The 19361-nt window shown below is 39.6% G+C and overlaps 1 protein-coding gene across 2 annotated transcripts; it reads right to left on the bottom strand.

Moving 5' to 3' along the window:
* Positions 1 to 3687: 3687 nt before the first annotated feature.
* GPR176 (G protein-coupled receptor 176) lies at positions 3688 to 13232 on the bottom strand. Of its 2 annotated transcripts, XM_025038722.1 has the most exons (4): positions 13138 to 13232; positions 11404 to 11656; positions 5917 to 6970; positions 3688 to 5364 (listed from the first exon to the last, which is right to left on the bottom strand). In XM_025038722.1, exons 2-4 carry the CDS (start codon positions 11646 to 11648, stop codon positions 5356 to 5358), a joined length of 1308 nt encoding a protein of 435 aa, XP_024894490.1. In that variant the 5' UTR covers positions 11649 to 11656; positions 13138 to 13232; the 3' UTR covers positions 3688 to 5355. The 2 variants fall into 2 exon arrangements, with proteins under 2 accessions (XP_024894490.1, XP_024894489.1); XM_025038721.1 differs by having other exon boundaries at positions 3688 to 6970.
* Between the last annotated feature and the right edge of the window lie 6129 nt (positions 13233 to 19361).

The following is a 19361-nucleotide window of genomic DNA, read 5'->3' as shown; positions in this document are numbered from 1 at the left end:
AAAGGTTTCTTATAAGCATGTATTCATATGAATAATAATAGGCTACAAAAGCATAAAATTTCAGTTAAAAGGGGACTTAAAGCCAAATTCTCCATTCAAGATTTGAATACAAACTAATTACTTCAATCCAAAAACTCAGTATGAAAAATATAATTTTCTTTTTCTTTCTTTTTTTCTTTTTTTTTGCTATAGCTTAATTTTCATTGTGAGATCATGGGATAATAGAAATAATCTCAGAATTCAAGGTTTCCTTCCCTCTCACATTATATCATGGTGCTGTGGGCCTTGTATGTGGAAACAACATCTGTTCTTAACGTCATGGCCTATATGGTCATCTCTTGCTCCATTTGATACAGCAATCCATCCTTCCTGTCCGCCTGCACCTTTGGGCTTGGAGCTTTCTCTTTCATTCTAGACACTCATGTAAACACCTTTGAGTCAGCCTATTGAGGCCCTGTCTGCCTGGAATCACTGCCAGACTCCACACTGGGACTCCACAAGCTGGGAAGCCAGGTCCCCTTTGCAATTACACAAGCTTTTCGTTATTTTCCTGCATTGCTGGGGCTTTGCCTGAAAGGCAGCATTAGGGCCCTTTTATCCTAAAGGTACAGATGTCAACATTCTTATCAATTACTCACAACTTCTCTTCTCTATACTGTCCTCAATTCCAGGGGAACTTTTTCTACTGAGAGGGTGGGAGATGGTCCCACCTTCAAATCATCTCAAACATTTGGTTAACCTAAGATTTCTCAACCTTGGCATTATTGATATTTTAGATCACATAATTCTTTGTGGTGGAGGGCTGACCTGTGCATTGTAGAGTGTTTAGCAGCATCCCTGGCCTTCACGCACTAGATGCCAGTAGCATCCCCCAATTCTTGACAATCATTACCAAATATCCACTGGACTAACCTCATGAGTCCCCTCTGTTCTCCTAAGACCCAGGCTTAGATACACAACTGGAAAGAAACTCATAGGCTACTTGCTTTCCTTGAGGCAATGAATGCCTTCTTCTCTTTCCCGAGGCAATTCATGTGAATGTGAACAGCAAAGCAAAAGAGGAAAGAGAAATTAGATGCATCAGGGAATATGGTTAATATTTTAAAAGTGTCATCCCACCTATGTTGTATTTTAGAATCTGTTGCCTTAAAATGTACACCACATGTCATTCTAGTACCTCCTTTGTGTATATTACTTCTTGCATATAGACTGCAATGAATAGCATATAAAAGGAAATTTAAGAGGGGAAGAAAGAGACTTAGTCACTAAATTATGATCCATGCAGCTGAAATAAAGAATTATTATTCACACCCAACACACATGCCCAACTGTTTCTGGGTATTGAACTTTGCTTCCAGGTTTAGAACTTACACTCTCTCTAGTGAATTATATCCAGGCCTAGGTGTTTGGAGCAAGAGGTAGATCAAAGACCTTGCATTTGACGGTTTAATCCTTGTATGAGTCATTCTAAGGAAATCGATAAGAACCAGCAATAACTCTACTGATTGTAAATCTATCATCGGCTCATGTGCAATATTTAGCCACTTCTCCAGGTTCTGTATCTCTTATTCATTCATCATTCATTCAAGTTTGGAAATAAGTTGTTCGTAAGTCTCCAGAACATAAATTGCTGTAAGAGGTTCATGCAAAGCAATCCTGGAGATTATAGTTTTAGTTCTATGACAGTCTCCAGGCCTTTATTCTACCTATTAACCAACTTATCACCTTGGCACAAATGAGAAAACACTCGTAGAACCTGAGGCTAAGAGAAGGGGAGATATTTCAGCTGCTGAAACTTCATGTATGGAGAATCTCAGATCATTTCAATTTATTTTAAAAGCCTCGAGCTCACACAAAAAGGCTTTTGATGTTGTCCTGGGCATAAGTGCTGATTTCAATTCCTGTTTTTTTCACATGTTCTCAGGTCATTAACCATGAATTATTTTTCTTTTGGCTACAGAACTCTAATATAGCACAAGATGTTGTGATACAAACCTGCTAAATGTTTATAACTATTTGGCAGAAGTTAGTCACTTTGCTGTAATGTTATTTACAGTGTACGTTGCTACATTGGTAGAGTATAATATGAAAGCATTAACCCTTCCCCCTTCCACCAAAATTCAGCCTAATATAAGCGTTTTCCCCTGAGCATCACAGCTCTGGCACGCAGCAACAGCCGTGTGCACGCCAAGCCACCCCACCCCAGTGTATGGCTGCCAAGAGCTCAGAATGCCCAGAGCTGAGATGGAGCACCCACTTCTCTCTCCAGCCAAATCAAACTTGCGCCTGAGCTCTAGATGTTACTTAGCACACCAAGTGATGAACTTACAGCTCCTTTTCCACAGATGGGGCCAATTCGAATGTGTATCTGCCCTTAGTTACTCTATATACTCTGCTTCCCTCTTCATCGATATAGTACATTATGCTCACTCATATTCACAATCTGCTTTTTAAGTTTACAGCAAAGTTGAGCATTCTTTTAACCCTTTCCCCTCCTTTTTTGAAACTGAGAATTGTTTGGTTAAGAAATACTCTGGCTTACACAGTTATTTCTTCTCCAGCGGTTCACACAGTCCTTTAGTATTGTGTACTGCCTCAAAGTATCATCATGATGAATATTAATTATTATTGGGGTAACTGGTAAAAATGCCAGTTTAATATAATTTTCTGAGAAAAAAAAATCCAAATAAGCCCCCTCCACTTTTTACAAAACGTAGTGTGTAAGTACTAACATTGATGTAGCTTTACTCTGTGCCAAGAATCATGTTAAACGGATCATCCCATGTCATCCTCAAAATTGCCTGTACGAGGTATATTGTTGTCTCACTTGAGAGTCTCCTGAAAACAGAAGTGGAGACGAGGGCTTTATGCATTAGTGTTTTGGGGATGTGATTCTTGAAGGCATAAATGAGGGCTATAGAAAGCCAGACAGGGAAAGAGGAGGAAGTCAATAAAAGGATGCATTATTGTCACCATGAGGGGCTACAGGGGCTTAATTCTGCCTGACCTCTTGAGATGTGGAAAGATATCTCCCACAGTTATCCAGCAGGACAGGAGGCAGGAGTATTTATCTACTGGTTCCTGTGCCCCACTAATCAAGGGTTACCCAGAAGGTAGGGAGCTCTCACAGGGCAGAAAGCAGAGAAACTAGTCCTTGACTGCTCTCAGGGAAGTGAGTGGGTGCAGCCAACAATGGCACACTGCAGATATGGCTCAAATCAGAAGTAAAGTATGTGAGTTGGGTCAAAAGACTTGTGACATAGTGATTATCTCCTCATTTTACAGGGAGGAAACCAAGATGGATAGAGGTTACCTCACCTGCTTAAGGTCATAAGGCTGGTAAGTGGTAGAGCTAGGTCTCAAAACATGGGCCATCTGGCCTCAAAGCCCATGATCCTAACCATGTGCTATCAACCCCCACCCCACGTGAGGGAGGATGAAGGCTGCACTCTACTCTGTCCTGGAACCCATGTTTGTGGCATTTATTCAAACATTGCATTTTCTCCTTTGGGAATTCATTTTTTAAGTTGCACCAACACAATAAAATGCTACTGCAATGCTACTGCATCTGCATTTATGGGGAAAAATGAATACCTTTCATTTGAGATCATGTAGGAAGAGAGAGGTTCAGACAGTATATACCACTCAAGGGAAAAGAAGAAACAAAAACACACAACTCATACGATCTTTCGAGTTCAGAAAACTGCTTTTCAATTTTTTATTAAAATGTAATTCTTCAAAGAGTATAGAAATACACCTGGCAATGACCTGTTAAAAGTCATCCATCTGCTTCAAACATCGAGAAATATCTACCAAATTCCACCTCATTGGGATATATTAAGCGGTACAAATATATATTATCATAAGGACACCAAAGTGGCTACATTTGACAGATTCTTCTAAAGTGGACACAATTTTCTGACAGATTATGTTTTCCCTTGATGAAAGTTGTAACAATTGTGAAGGATTTGAAAGACATGTTTGAAGGGCCACATGTCAACTATCAGAGCAAGAAGCTACAGACGGCATGCACAGAGGGCCTGGGAGGCAGGGGGCACAGGGAGAGAGTACGGCAGTCCTGGGTTTCTGCTGTGAGCACACAACGCTTTGAGGAGACAAAACACACAGAGGAAGGCACTCCTTCTGTAAGGGAAGGGTCTCTGTATTCACATTCAGGAATTATAAGACACCACACCCAGGAGAGGACAGGAAAAGGAAACTCCTTACACAGAGTCTGAGTTTCCTCTGAGGGACAAGGGCCAGTGTGATGAAAGGAAAGGATACGTGAGGACCACTGCCTTCAGGATACGGAAGTGTGTGGTGAGAAGGCCCACTTCCTTTCAAGCCTGCTCAAGGCACTGGATGGACTCCTCTATGTGCTGTTAACAAGAACAAAACCTCCTAGAGAGAAGAACAAGGCTGGCACTTGATTTGCTCTCAGCAAGAGTGAAGTGTCACCTGTTTGAACTCAGCCTGGTGAAATCCACCTTCAGTGGACTCAAATTGCTTGTGAGAGCCTCCAGGGGACTAATCACTTGAGGACACTGTCCTTCCTCTTCTATCCACTTGGGCTCCTGCTCAAACTACACTGAGAGGGAAGAAGTGGAAAGATTACCTAGTCTAGGTATAGCCTTTGCATTTTACAATGATTAGTTCTTTCTCTCTGTTCTGTTCCTCCTGTAAGTCCAAAATGAAGGGAGAGTCACACTTGCACAAACAGACTGAAAATGAGACTGGTCACGCCTGGTTTTGGAGTCTTTCTCTGAACGGGGAATGATTTTTGTCAGCCTTTTCCCACTCTTTTTGGCAGAATCACCTCCCTTAATCAAGTAGTTTTAGCTTACTATTTCCAAAGGACCCAGTTCACACTAAATTTGCATTTCTTAATTACTTTTGAACTCCAAAAATTTGCATGGAATAATTTTTTCCAATATACCTTACTCCTACTCACTGCTAGTAGCACCTTTAGGCGAGAATATGTGGGAAGAGAAAAAGACTACAGTGCATGGACATTTCACAGTCTTTCTTCTCCACCTCTAAGCTTCTCATTTGTTGAAAGAAAAAAACACACACACACACACACAATTTAAGGGGGAAAAGACATAAAAAGAGCTTGCAGTGTTTTCCAACCTACACTGCAGATGTGTCTGAGGTCTCAGTGGTGCCTGGAGGTTGTCAGGATAATCCAGGACAGAGTATCTCCCTTACCACCAGGCACATCTATTGCCATATCTTTCAAATGGGGCAGAACAGCCATTCCTTATCCATGTCACGGTGAGAGGATGAAGGGCATCGGAAGAAGCTGGGAATCATATGACAGGGCCATCCAGAGAAAAAGCGTCGAATGCCACGTCCCTATATTTCCTGAAGATACAGATCGATATTATCCATTTTTAATATCTGTCATATTTAAGTCCATCAAATAGGCATTTTCTTTGTAGCCACGTCACACCACAATTATCTTCGGCTTCCCTTGGAGTGCCCCTACTCCCTTTGAGCTCATGGACGCTCGTCCCCCCATGAATTCCCTGCTGGACCCACAGAACTGAGGTGTCCCCAGAAAATGCACATGGTGTAGCCACCCCAAGACCCGGTTTTTGTTTCCACAGAGGGGGATGGGGACATTACTAAGGACATGGATCACTGAGATAAATATATATATACTCCCTCAATAAGGAGGACATTTGATTTTATAGAGATTTCCCTCTCATTCAAAAGCATCTGGCCCAGACAGGAGGGGTCAACCCATACAGGGTTGCAATGAGATCACATAAATCACAGGGCCAGAGTGAAGGGAGGGCAGCAGCGGAGGAGATCCCTGCTGTTCCCAGGAATTTTCAACCCTTGCTAGGAATCCACCTTCGGGAAAATGCTCACTTTATTGTTTCTGCTCATCTTCCGCTCCACCCTGCCTACCTTGGGCATCTTCGTCTGGATCAGCTCTTCTGGGGTGTTACCCAAGGGGGGAAGCAGCCGCTTCTTGCTGTTTCGGGTCTCTGAGAACCACTGGGGAGGCAACTCAAAAGGCCCAAAGCCAAACTGAAGGGAATACTTATCAGGGAATGTCTCAGGTTCCACAGGGGCTGCTGGAACCACCTGGGATATAGAGTCCACCGTGCCAGGGGGTGGCACATGGGGTGTAAACTGTGACCCCCGATCTCCCTCCAGGCAGGTGCTAAGTATCTCCTTGGCCTGGAGGTCAGCAGAGCCAGGGTACTTTGCTTCACTCTCTTCCTCATCCTCCATGGGCTTAAAGATCTGCTGCTGCCCAATGTGGAACATCTCCAGGAGCTGGCTGCCCGAGCGCATGCTGGGCTCCAGGCTAGCCTCGGCCAGCCCACTCCCTGTACTCACCACATTACGGCGACTGTACCGATGGTGCAGTTGTACCAAGGTCCCTATCAAGCACTTGCGGACAGATTTGTTCACAGTAAGAAAGAGCACAGGGTTCGCCAGCAGAGAGACTTTGGGCAGCCAAATGGCAGTGAGCAACAAGAAGATTGAAGTGTCAGGGACGTTGAGCACAGTCTGGTAGACGACCAGGGTGGCATAGGGCACACTACATAAGATGAAGACCATCACCATGGACAGCAGGGTAGCGTGCAGCTCGGCCTCCCGCTGGGAGGCATAAGGGATAGAGACAGTGTTCTGTGGGGTCCGCAGCGCTGCTATGATGACCTTCTTCTTCTGGCTGGCACTCAGGGCCCGTCGGATCAATATCAAGAAGAGAAAGACCACAGCCACAGGCACGATGACTGTGGTGATATTATAGATCAGAACATATACCAGGTGGCCCAAGGAGTTGCTCCAGACTTCGCTGCAGGTAGACATGGCGTAGATGTCAGCCACGTTGGTCACTGCAAACACCGGGACACTGGCCACCACTGCATGGGCCCAGATGTACATCACCAGTTCGCGGGACTTGGCATCAGATATTTTTCTCTCCAGTGGATAGAGGACTGAGTAGTACCTGCAAAACACATGCACCAAATTCGTTTCACAGAAGATATGCTTTAAATTAGGGGAAACCAAAAGTGGTAGAGGGGGAAAAATGGGTCAAGTTCTTTTATTCTGCCTAAGACAAAGGAAACCACTGGAGGAATTAGGGAGCCAGACTTCAAGACATGAGGACTTAGCTGTACAATTTATAGCTAGCTTTATAACTACTGCCACCAAGATTAAATCCCAAAGAGTGCTCTCAATATAAGGGAAGTCTTCATCTGCTATAAAGACACTTGTTTTTCAATTTAAAGGTAAAGGATAATTTGTAAAAAAAAAATTTACATGGGCTAGAGGAGCTTCAGGGCAATTTTCAAAGCCACTAACAGAAAGAAATTTGTCTGCCCACATTTCCAAAGCAGACTCATGCCACAGTGTATGTATGGATAACATAAGCCTTATAGCTGCTCAGGACAGAATAACCCAGTACGAAGGATGATGGACTCTGACAAAGTCCTTCCAGCAAACCAATTCAACAGACAAAAATTATGCCTGCTCAATATTGTTCCCATGACAATCACTTAGTGACCCTAAGGGTAATTAATAGGTCTAAAATGCCTGCATGATTAGATTTTTGTTAAAATCAGATTTTCATTCAAGTTTTAACTTGATTATTCTGTAACTACGTAATCAGAATTCCAAAAGCACCTTGTTTCCATATCACCAATGATTTGGGGGAACTGAGTAATTCTTCAAACCCTAGAGCCACATCTGTCGTGAAAGGGCTGCCGCTGGCCATCAGGAATACGGCGATTGTCAGAGATTATCTTGGGCCACATCTCTGCAGTCAGCTAACGCTGGAATCAACCTTACAACCCTATTAACATTCATTCATTCATGAGGCCAGGTACACATGCATGCCTTCCTGCCACAAGGATTTCTGAGCACCACCTATATGCCTAGTACTGTGCTAGACACCATGTCACAGAGATAAAAAAGACATACAGGAATGTTTTTGAACTCAGTGGGGGAAAACGCATGCAAACAAACAATTATAAATGAGGAGATGATGGTTCTCTTGGAGGTACGCACAAAGGAGATATGGCAAAAGGGGGCACCTGGGAAAATGTCAAGAGAAGGCAGCACTTTGATGGAGTCTAGCAGGGGACAAGCTGGGGGAGAATGTTCCAAGTTGAGGGAGATACGATGCAAACACAACATGACCATGGATGATGAAAGATGGACGAAGCATGGTGAAATGTGTTCTAGATCTCCTTCTAGGAGGGGGGGAAAAAGAAAGAAATGCATAAGTTACACATGCTCCCAATTTTATTTCTCTGGATACAAATAAAGTTTTCTAACCACAGCTCTATAAATCCAGTGTAGTGGCCCTGCAGTCACATGCGAACACATGCTCAGGAGACCACTGTCTATGTTGCCCATTTACTAAATGGTAGATAACAGACCCAGGCTTCCAGTCATTTCTGCATATATTAGGAACTAGACTGCAACACAAGCACACAGGCTCATTATAAATAATTTTGTTAGTATGTACATCTCTAGAAGATAATGCAGGAAGTGTACGTGGCCTCTCAATTAACTTGCTGAATCGGTGCCACAAAACCAATATCTGAGAAAGAAGTGAGAGAAAGGGTTGTATTCTCTTTATCTTCATGCACATCATACTTAAGCTTACAAGTAATTTATGTCTCTGAATAATAAAATAGGACCTTATAAGCTCTGTTTTTCTACTAAAAGGACATGCCTACCTTAAAAAAAATAATGGCACAAATTTTCTGATGAAAAGAAAATAAGGATTTCTTACTGTTAGGATATTTTCCCAAGACAAAGGGCCCAGAAATAGCCCACTGTTATTATTGCATTGATTCCAGGTATAACAGAAAAGCGTTCAAAATAATGTGTTCTCACTCTTCTTTGATTCCTATTCTTAAAAAACTTTCAGGATTCATAGCAGCATTATTCACAATAGCCAGAAAATGAAAACAACCCAACTATCCATCACCTAGTAAATGGATAAACAAAATGTGGTATATACATACAACAGATTATTATTCAGCAATAAAAGGAATGAAGTAAATTGTTCAGAGAGTAGATCCTAAGAGTTCTTATTATGAGAAAAAAAATTATTCTTTTTTTGGTATCTATATGATGGATGTTAACTAAACTTATTACGGTCATCATTTCACAATATATATATGTCAAGTCATTATGCTGTGTGCCTTAAACTTATACAGTGCTGTAGGTCAATTATATCACTAGAAAACTGGAAAGGAAGAAAAGAAATCAAGTACTGATACATGCTACAACATGAATGACTCTTGAAAAGAAGCCAAACACAAAAGAATGTATATTATATGCATCCACTTACATGAAATGCCCCCCAAATGCAAACATATAGAGACAGAAAGTAGACTAGTGGTTGCCTATGTCTGGTGATGGAATGGAGAATGAGTGTAAATGAGCATGAGGCTTCTTTTAAGGGTGATAAATATGTTCTAAAGTTCAATTGTGGTGATGGATGCACAACTCTATAACCATATTAAAATTCATTGACATACATTGAAAATGGGTGAATTTTATGATAAATTATTTCTCAATGAAACTGTTTTTAAAAATCTTTCAGAGAAGTCCACAATATGAACTGAAGACTTAAGACTTCATTGAGCTGGTAGTATAAGGGGCAACTGGGAGGACACCTGCCACAAACACAGAATCCTTCAACACAAAATTCAGGAAGTAAACTGACTTTTCACTGTTATATTCTAACACTGTGCACTTTCCAGATATTCAAAGACCTCTTGTTGAGTATGGAAGAGACGTGCCAAATCACCATAAAGCCAGCATGGCAAACTGGCATTGATTGCATGGTGTACATTCAGCTTGTTGAAGGGATTTGAATGGTCCACATAGTTTTTGAATGTAAATTAAATGCAAACATATAACAATGACAGAATTCTAGATTTCTGATTTCTCTTCTAAGAAAACAGAAAGTCCTGCCAACTAAGTCTAGATAGCCACAAAGCAACTATTAGTTGCACCTGCTGAGTAACTAACACTAATGAACAGGAATGCAGAACCATGACCTCAGCCTGGTCTGTGTCACTTGGATTTGCCTCATCTGCCCCTGTGGATGGTGAGTTTCTAGTGAGAAATTTTCAGAGATGGAGTGGCTCACAGCCAGATCTGATGATAAAATGATTGCAGACAATATATCTAAAGAAGAATGTGCTAATAAAAAGCAAAGCCTAGAGAAAGAGAGACAAATATTGGTATGACCTAGCCAAGCACAGGCCATAAATAATACATTTCTTTCTTCTTAACGCTGAGGAACCTGAGGCTCAGAAAGGTTAAGATGCTTTGCCTAAAGCCACCCACCAAGAAAGCGATGTTAAGCAGGATTTAAAGGCAGACTTCTGGCTCCAGAGTTCCCTCTCTTAAGCTAGTTATGTAGGGGTTATGTGTGACTCTACGTCTCTCCAGGCAGCTAATGAAATTGGGGTTCCAGGCCTGAGAGATGACTCCACAAATCGGTTCTGCAATCCACATACTTACAGGTCATTAAGGTATTAAGTATGTTTTGAATGGACAAAGAGTTTAAAAATTCCAAATTCATTCAAAATGTAGTTAAATTTATCATAGAGTATAAAGTCAGAAGAGTCAGCACTATTGCTTCAGCAATTTTTCCTTTATGTAAACCCTAAAAATCAGAAGTACTCATGCACATAAAATACTTTTCAATTTCGTTTGCTTATTTAATTCTATTCTCTAAAATGTATTATTATCTCAACTGTATTCAGGACATGCTAACAACAAAGGGAAAAGGCAGGAAGCTGTTGATTACTGAGATCTTTACACTTAACTTTGATAAATTTGATCATACTATGTATGATGGCAGTAGCTAAGATATAAGATTCATTTCCAAATGAACATCCTGTTAAAGAGGATGGGAAGAGAAAACAACAACCATCACAACGTAAAGCCTTGAAAATAAATCCTCCAAAGGCATTCTGGTGCTATCTGGACTAATCATTTGTTAACTAACCATGAATTGTTCTCTTGTTCTTCCAGAAATGTTTTCATCCTACATCAGAAAGCTCTAATTGCAGAGCTTTCAAGCAGATGAGCAATCTACGGCAAATTGCAATACACATACCGCCAATTCTTACCAAGCAGAAGCTACACCATAATTCTGTAGCTGTGCCCCAGCAGCTTCATGATGTAACCTCCCAATGCCACAGCTTTTCTTAGTGGTCCTGTTTCTCGTAGCTGCTGTTAAATCAACCTGTCTTTTGTGAGGCATCTGTTTTGACAATTCATTCTCTTTCTGTTGACCGACCACAAGCTGATAAAAAGTGGAACAGTGACTATTTCCCATTTGTTTCGTGATGCTAATATTTCAATACACTTAAAACAAAAATTGAGCCCCTAGCTGCCTGATCTTACCTGTCCAAGGCAATGGCAGGGAAGCTGAGGATCGTCACAGAGCAGAAGACTTTGTGCAAAAATTTGACAACCTTGCAGAAGAGCATGGTGTAGATCCACCAGCAACAGTGAGGGCTGGTGCTGAGGAGGATATCGAAGGGCACGCAGACTAGGCTGGCACAAATCCCCGAGCAGGCCAGGTTTTTAATGAACCTGTTGGTGACAGATTTGAACACAGCTGTGCGGCAAGTTGACCATAACACCATGAAGTTTCCTGGCCAGATACACACACACACACACATACAAAAAGATTAAAAATAAAAATGAGTTTTAAATAAAAATAAAGAAGACAAAAAAAAAAGAAAAAAGATACAGGTTAAAAAAGATTCAAACACCACATTTCAGAGTTGATTTCAAAGGATTTAATTTAAATACTTACATATTGTCAATGTACATGGAATCGTTAAATCATTATGTACATCTCAAAAAAGCTAGAAGAATTTTTAGTAATAAGTTTTGTTACTTAATTTAGGCATAATAGTATTATGATGTTGATTCAGTATCTTCTGAGTATAAATAATTTGCCAGATATTACTTAATCTCAGGCAGTCTACTCTCACATAGTTTGCAACTGACTTCCACATTAGGACACAAGCTACACATTCAAATTTAGATTTTCCAGTAGCCATATTTTTCAAAAGTGAAAAGAAGCAGGTGAAATTTTAACAGAGTATTTTACTTAACCCAGTATGTCCCAAATATTATCATTTAAACCTGCAATCACTACCTTAAAACATATTTCATTCTTGTTTTTATACTAAGTCTTTGAAATCTGCTGTGCATTTTTTAAATTGAAATACAATTGATATATAACATTGTATTAGTTTTAGGTATACTAGTGTGCATTTTACTTTATATTTATAGCACATTTCAATTTGCACTAGTCACATTTCAAGTGCTGAATAGCCACATGTAGCTAGCTAGTGGCTACTGCACAGGACTGAGCTGTTCTAGATCTTTAGCAGAAATGACACATTTATCTCTCTGAGCAGTCTCCTTTCATGGCTTCCACAGGCCTATACCCTCCTGGTTTTCCTCCTACCCACCCACCTCTCCCAATTCCTGGCTGTTCCAAGTTTTCTTTACTAGGCCTCGCTCTCGTTCGCGCGCGCGCTCACTCTCTCTCTCTCTCTCTCTCTCTCTCTCTCTCTCTCTCTCTCTCTGTGTCTCTCTCTCTCTGTGTCTCTCTCTCTGTGTCTCTCTGTCTCTGTCTATCTGTCTGTCTGTCTGTCTGTCTCTCTCTGCAGCCTCTCCTAGGTTAGATTACCCTTTCAAGTGGCTTTCTACTGAAATGCTGATGACTCCTACATTCAGGTCCTAATTAGGCCTCAACTGCCAGATTCTTATTTCTAAAAAAAGTTGATCCACCACTCCTCTTAATCTGTTAGCCTCCCCTTGGTCCTCAAAAGCCTATGGATCTGGTACCTATCTGCCTAATGTTACTCTTCTCTTCCTCAGGCTTGCTGGGCACCAGCCACTCTGGCTTATTTTTTTTTTTTCCTGTTGCCTTTGCACACGTTTTCTACACTGCCTAGCATGCTCCTCATAAATTTGGTTCCTTTTAATCTAGGTCTTAATGTAATGGCTGCCTCCTCAAAGACCTTCTCTAACCATCTTTTTATTTTAAATACTCATTGCTCCTCCCTTCATTATACTCTTTTATAATACCCTGTATGTAATTTTCATAGCTCTTACCATTATTAATTTGTTTACTGGTTTCCCTTCCATTTCGTGAGGCAAAAAACCCGGTCAATCTTGTTCACTGTTATAATTCCATTGCCTCGCTCAGTATCTGTCACACAACGGGGATTTGATAAATATTTGTTGAATAAATGAATTTGTAAGATAAGGGGACAAACAGTAATCAAAAGTCCCTGCAGTAAGATGACCCCTTTTGTAGTACATACATCAGTAGTTCCAAACCTTGCTGTGCATCAGAATTACTATACCAGACATCTTGAATCACAGTTAATAGGTACGGAATCTGGGAGCCTGCATTTGTAACAAGCAACCCAGATACAGCTGGCCCCACAGACTAAAGTTTTAGAAATACAGAGTGTATAGCCCCCACCCCAGAGGCTCACAGGGACCAAGTCTTCAGGTTTACAGAACAGCCTATTCTACTGCTGGAGCTTTTACCTGATGGGAGAACCAGGTCCATTCGGCCAATCAGTCATGACCCACAGACACTGCTGCCTCCTGTACACATGCTCAGAGAATGTTCTCCAATAAACTGAGCCAAGAGCTCAGCCTTGCTGAGAAGTTGAGTGATGGTGCCAGGGGAGGGGGCAGGGTTCAGGGCTGCTGCCAGTCACTGCAAGGAGCTGCCTAAATGCCTTAGATCTTGACATAACTTACAGTCAAGAGTCTCTCTTCAAACATGATATTCTATGGCTACCTCCTATCTGCCAAACAGAGTAGAAAAAAAAAAGCCACTAATTTTAGGTAAGTAGGCAAGCCGCTTCCAGGAAATTCTCTACCAAACTTTCCTTGCATTAGTAACTACCACACTGAGATGAAACCAGTGGTGTGAACATATACATATATACATTTATTCAGTGTAAGAACTGTTTATACTAATACCACCACCTTTGGTCCCCTCAAGCTTTCCTGTCACCTCAGTGATAGTCTATGCAAATAATAATGTATTTGAAGCTCCACTGATTTGGGGAATTCTTTTTCCTGGCCTTTTCCCACTAAAGCACACATCAGAATCTGGCTAAAGCATCTTTCCTCACTTAAGTTTTATATACAGGACTTAAACTCTGGTAACCATCTAAAAGTGAAATAAGACACTTAAAGTAATCTGCCATGAAGAGTAATCTGACGTGTGTACATGTCACAGTACCTTCAGTTGTCAAAATCAAGAGGTCGCTCCAGTCCACTAAGGGATGTCCCATAAACACAATCCTTCTTTGCTATAAATCAAGACCCTTCAGATTTTCTTTCTCTCTCATCACTGTTAGTTTTCATAGCTTGGTAGGTTATGCTGAACAAAACATTTTGAGTAACCAAAGAAATAGGAAAATTCATCACAAAGGAGAGGACAGGCTGTGGGCCAAGTTTTCTCATGCACATAGTAGATTTTGTTGAAACTTATCTGAAACTAATTTCCATCATTACCCTCCTATTCTCTTCTCCTATCTTTCCCTCTATTATGTCAGGCATACTTTTTAAAAAAATCATATATTTTATTAGTATGTCCATACTTGTGAGTGAGGAAACCTGTTTTCAATGGTTATTATTTAAAAAATTGATACTGCTATCGTCACATTTTATCTCCCTTATAAAACCCTAGATGGCATCTGGAGCCTAATCCCTTTTGCTATTAAGAACCTGAAACTAAGAAGCCTATGTTCTTTCCAGTCTTTAAACTATTTCTCTCTCCTCTCACTTAAAAATGGACTCATTCGGCTCTGAGAATCTGAATTAGACCAAAAAATCAGGAGTCATCCACGCTCAATATCGGACACACATAAAAAAAGGCGTGTGTCTGTACACACAAACATACACACACAAGCACATGAGTATACACATATATAGGCATGCACACAAATATACATACAACAAAGCAAGATAATTATATATTTGATCATTTAATCTCATTAGCACTTTAGATTCATCTTAGCTTAACAAGACCTACTAAGGATAATTCAGTATACATTTTAAGCAACACAGATTCAACCTTGAGATACTTTTCATTTTAGAGATCATGTTCTAAACCATCTAATCCTCCATCTAATCCATGATTCAAGTTCCATACCCATTCTTCCTCCATATATATTCCCGTTATACTTTCTAATGCTGGATTCCATGACAACATTCAATCCCAGAGCTGTGGGGACAGCAACACAGCCAGTATATACTCATAGCACACACAACCAAAAGGGAAAGAAGAAGGAAAGGGTGATGGCAGAAACATGTCGATTAATTACAACTAACAGATAGTGCTTGACAGACCTTGAGGAACTCACCATGCAATTTTTTTTTTTTCCAACTAAATTTTGCATTTGGAAATTTCAAACTGTGGTTGTTCTTTTTAACTGATTCATAGGCTTTTCATCTGTGAGAACAATCCTGGTGTATTAAAGAGACTAGTAATCAAAACAAAATATTCCAAAAGTGCCTTAGAAAATAATATGCCATTGAGAATCCTCTTGGGAAAATAGATACATTATCCTTTTAAAACTACAGGCTTCCCCAGAGACTTACAGCAGTAAAAAAGAAAAAAGAAATAAAAAATCAAGGCCATGCTCTTCAGAAAGATAACATTATCTCCCAGAACATTCTAAAAAGTGAAACTTGAAAAAGGCAAAAGCAAAGTGGAGGCAATATTACATTATAAGGAAAATCCTAAGAAGACGGCCAAAGTGAAGTAACAAGAATTAAAAAGACTACAGAGGATTTTTACACTCAGCAAACACCATGTGATATAAAAGGAAAGTCTAAGCAAGTTAGGTAATATCAATTCCATAACAGAAAAAACAAAGAACAGACAACTACTTTGTGTAGAATGGGATTTAAAATTTCTTCTTTCCTTCAGTTTGCAAATAAAAAAGTAACCAATAACAGGGTCTCTTGGGTTAAAAGAATTATATAAAATGAACATCAGGAAATGCTTTTAACTAATCTGCCAGATAACAGTTGGAATGCCTTTTAGCCTATCCATGTCTTTATATTTAAGGTGGCTTTCTCATAGCCAGCATATAGTTGACTTTGCTTGATAACTAATCTGACAATCTGTCTTTTAATTGGTATATTTAGATTAGTTACATTTAATGTAATTAATGATACAGTTGGAATAAAATCTACCATCTTGCTAGTTGCTTCCTATCTGTCTCATCTTTTCTTTGTTTCTTTTTCCTCTTTATCTTTGTGATTTTGGATTGAGTATTTTTAAAATTCCGTCTTATCTCCATTATTGGTTTATTATTTCTATTTCTTTTTAAACTTTTTAGTAGTTTCCCTATATTTACTACATATATCCTTAATTACTCACAACCTACATTCAAACACTATTACACTTCTCATGTAGTATATAATCTTATAACAGTATATTTCTAATTCTTCCCTCCTAACCTTTGCACTTCCATTGCCAAACACTTTACTTTTATATAAACTATAAACCAAAATACATCGCTGAAATTTTTAAAATAATTTAAGGGGGAGAAAGTATTATTTTTATCTTCATTTTAACCTTTTCTGGAGCTCTTCATTTCTTTGGGTATATCCAAGTTTCTGCCTGGTATCATATTCCTTGTGCCTGAAGAATTTCCCTTAACATTTCCTATGGTACAGGTCTGCTAGTAATTTATTCTCTCAAAGTTTGCCTGAAAATGTCTCCTTTTTTCCTTCATTTCTGAATGACATGTTTGCTGGGTATAATTTTATGAATTGAGAGACTTTTTTTTTTTACCCCAGTACTTTACTGATGTCATTTTACTGTCTTCTGGATATTACAGTTTCTGATAATATGTCTTCTATAAATGTTATCGTTGTTCTCCTATATGTAATAAGTCTTTTTTTCTCTAGCTAACTTCAAGATTTTCTAATTCTCTTTGGTTTTTAGCAGTTTGAATATAATGCATCTAGGAGTGTGTATGTGTGTGTGTGTGTGTGTGTGTGTGTGTGTGTGTGTGTGTGTGTGTCCGTCTGTCTGTCTCTCTGTGTGCGAGTCTGTACCTGGCTAGGGTACTCTGATCTTCTTGGATCTATGGATTGACATTTTTTATTATTTTCGGAAAATTCCTGGCCAATATTTCTTCAAATATTTCTTCTTCCCCATTCTTTCTCACTTCTCCTGCTAAGATTCTAATTACATGTAGTATATGTGGTAAGCAAAATAACGCCCTACCACCAAACGTCCATACCTGAATCTCTGGAATCTGTGAATATGTCAGGTTACATGGCAGAGAGGAATAAAGGCTTCTGTCAGCTGACCTTAAAATAGGGAAACTGTCCTGAATTCTTACAGGTTTAAAATTTTCCCTATCTGATAATTTCAATATCTGGGTCATATCTCAGTTGGGATATTTGATTGCTTTGTTTCTTGACAATCGTTTTTCTTATGTTTTAGTGTGTCTCATAATTTTAGGTTAAAAGCTAGATATCATCTTTAGGACATTTATATTGCTAAATGATATTTACAGGACATTTGGACAGACATACACACACAAACACTCACACACAATTACACAAAAGCATTATTTAGGTCAGGTTCCAGATCCCAGGCCACAACTCAGCAACTTCACTTAGCAGTCCCATAAATATTCATAGGATATTTCTCACAGGCAAGAAAGAAGAACAGGTTTGGTGATTTTTAAAGAAAGAGAACAGGAAAAGAAGGTAAGGGGAAAAAAAGGAGAACAGAACATTAAGAAAAATAAAAGGTTTTTTGTGGATTAGACACCTCTTATTACTATACCATGCCACAGACATTCAGTTCTTAAACCTGTATGATCATTGGGATCCCCTGGAAAGCATTTAAAATATGGATCCCTAGACATCTCGGCCCAATTGAATCAGAACCCTGGAAGGCCCGGAATCTTTATTTTTATACGCTCAATAGTAAATTCAGATGACCAGTCAGGATACACCGCCACAGCCACTCACTGTCAGCCTTCACCATACTGAGTACCTCAGTGTATTCATTGCTTTTTTCAGATATAAAGAGAACATTCCCCAATATCGAAGGCAAAAATATGTAAGTCACAGTGAGCTCTAATCATAGTCTCCACAGAGCCCCAAAGAAATCCTTCTCTGGCCAAGGATCAGTGCCGGACTGCTGCTCAGTTTCTCAACATGGCCTGCAGACGCAGAATCAGCTATGGCCACAGAAACACTTTTTTCTGCCAGAAGAGAAACAAAAGAAAGAATAACATTCTTCAACCACTTTTTTTATTATCAATGCTCATTGATTCATTGCATATCTCCCAGCTGTTCACTGTCTTGGGTCAAAGAGAAGGGACAGGGGATTTTAATCTTTAATCTCCTATATGGATAAATTCCCTAGCTACCCAGAGAGTCAGACAGGCTAAGTGATAAATAGAGCTTTTTTTGCCACTGGTATCAAAAATATTATGGCCATCAGTAAGAATGTGGGTGGCCGTGGGGGTGGGGACCAGCTTACAGGCAGAGAGCTGTGCCTGGTGGTTTTCAATACAATTAGGTCTTCCTCCCAAACTAAAAATTTGAGCCTCTTCCTAAGTAGTGAAGTGTCAATTTGCTGTAACTTGTGATTAAACTATCTAACACCTGCCCAACTCTGTTTAAGCTGATCACTACAAGCATGAAAAAATTGTTATTTTAGTTACAATTAATTTGATTCTAGAGGTTTTTCTGAAATGATACAGGAGGTTCAAATTAAGCAGGAATTGAATTAGCAGGAAGCTATGTTAGTAAGTTTATTAAAATTCATGGTGAATTTTACATAATTACTTTGAATGAAAAGCATCTTATGAAATACATATCCCCAATATAACTTTGGATGATTTCTCCTTAGAATACTTGTTCCCAATGAATACTTTAGATAAAATATTAACAGTATTCACTTTGGTAATACATAAGACTATATAAAGAGACTCCAACAATAGCCTCTTCCAGTCAGCTCCTGGGAGGCCACACAAAAGATTTTAGGTGAGTCTATTACAAATGCATGTATGTTTTAGCAACAGTGGTATTCCTAAAGGCAAACTGTATAGCACAATCAAGAAAAAAGATCCCAGTGACCACAGCCACTGGGGCTCTCGCATGGAAGTCATAAAGCCCCTGAAATTAGCTAAGTCCCTCACATCTCTTAATACACAGCCAGATACATATAGATGCACGAAGTAAAAAGAAAGATATACAGTCAAAGTCTGAAGTTGGTAATTCTCCTTTCTTTGACTAGGCGAATTTTTTCCATACAAACCAACTATGAG

Source organism: Pteropus alecto, unplaced genomic scaffold (genome assembly GCF_000325575.1).
Source record: "Pteropus alecto unplaced genomic scaffold, ASM32557v1 scaffold86, whole genome shotgun sequence".
NCBI classification, from domain to species: domain Eukaryota; kingdom Metazoa; phylum Chordata; class Mammalia; order Chiroptera; family Pteropodidae; genus Pteropus; species Pteropus alecto.
Note: the sequence above shows the minus strand (reverse complement) of the source record. Positions and strands in the feature narration are given on the sequence as shown.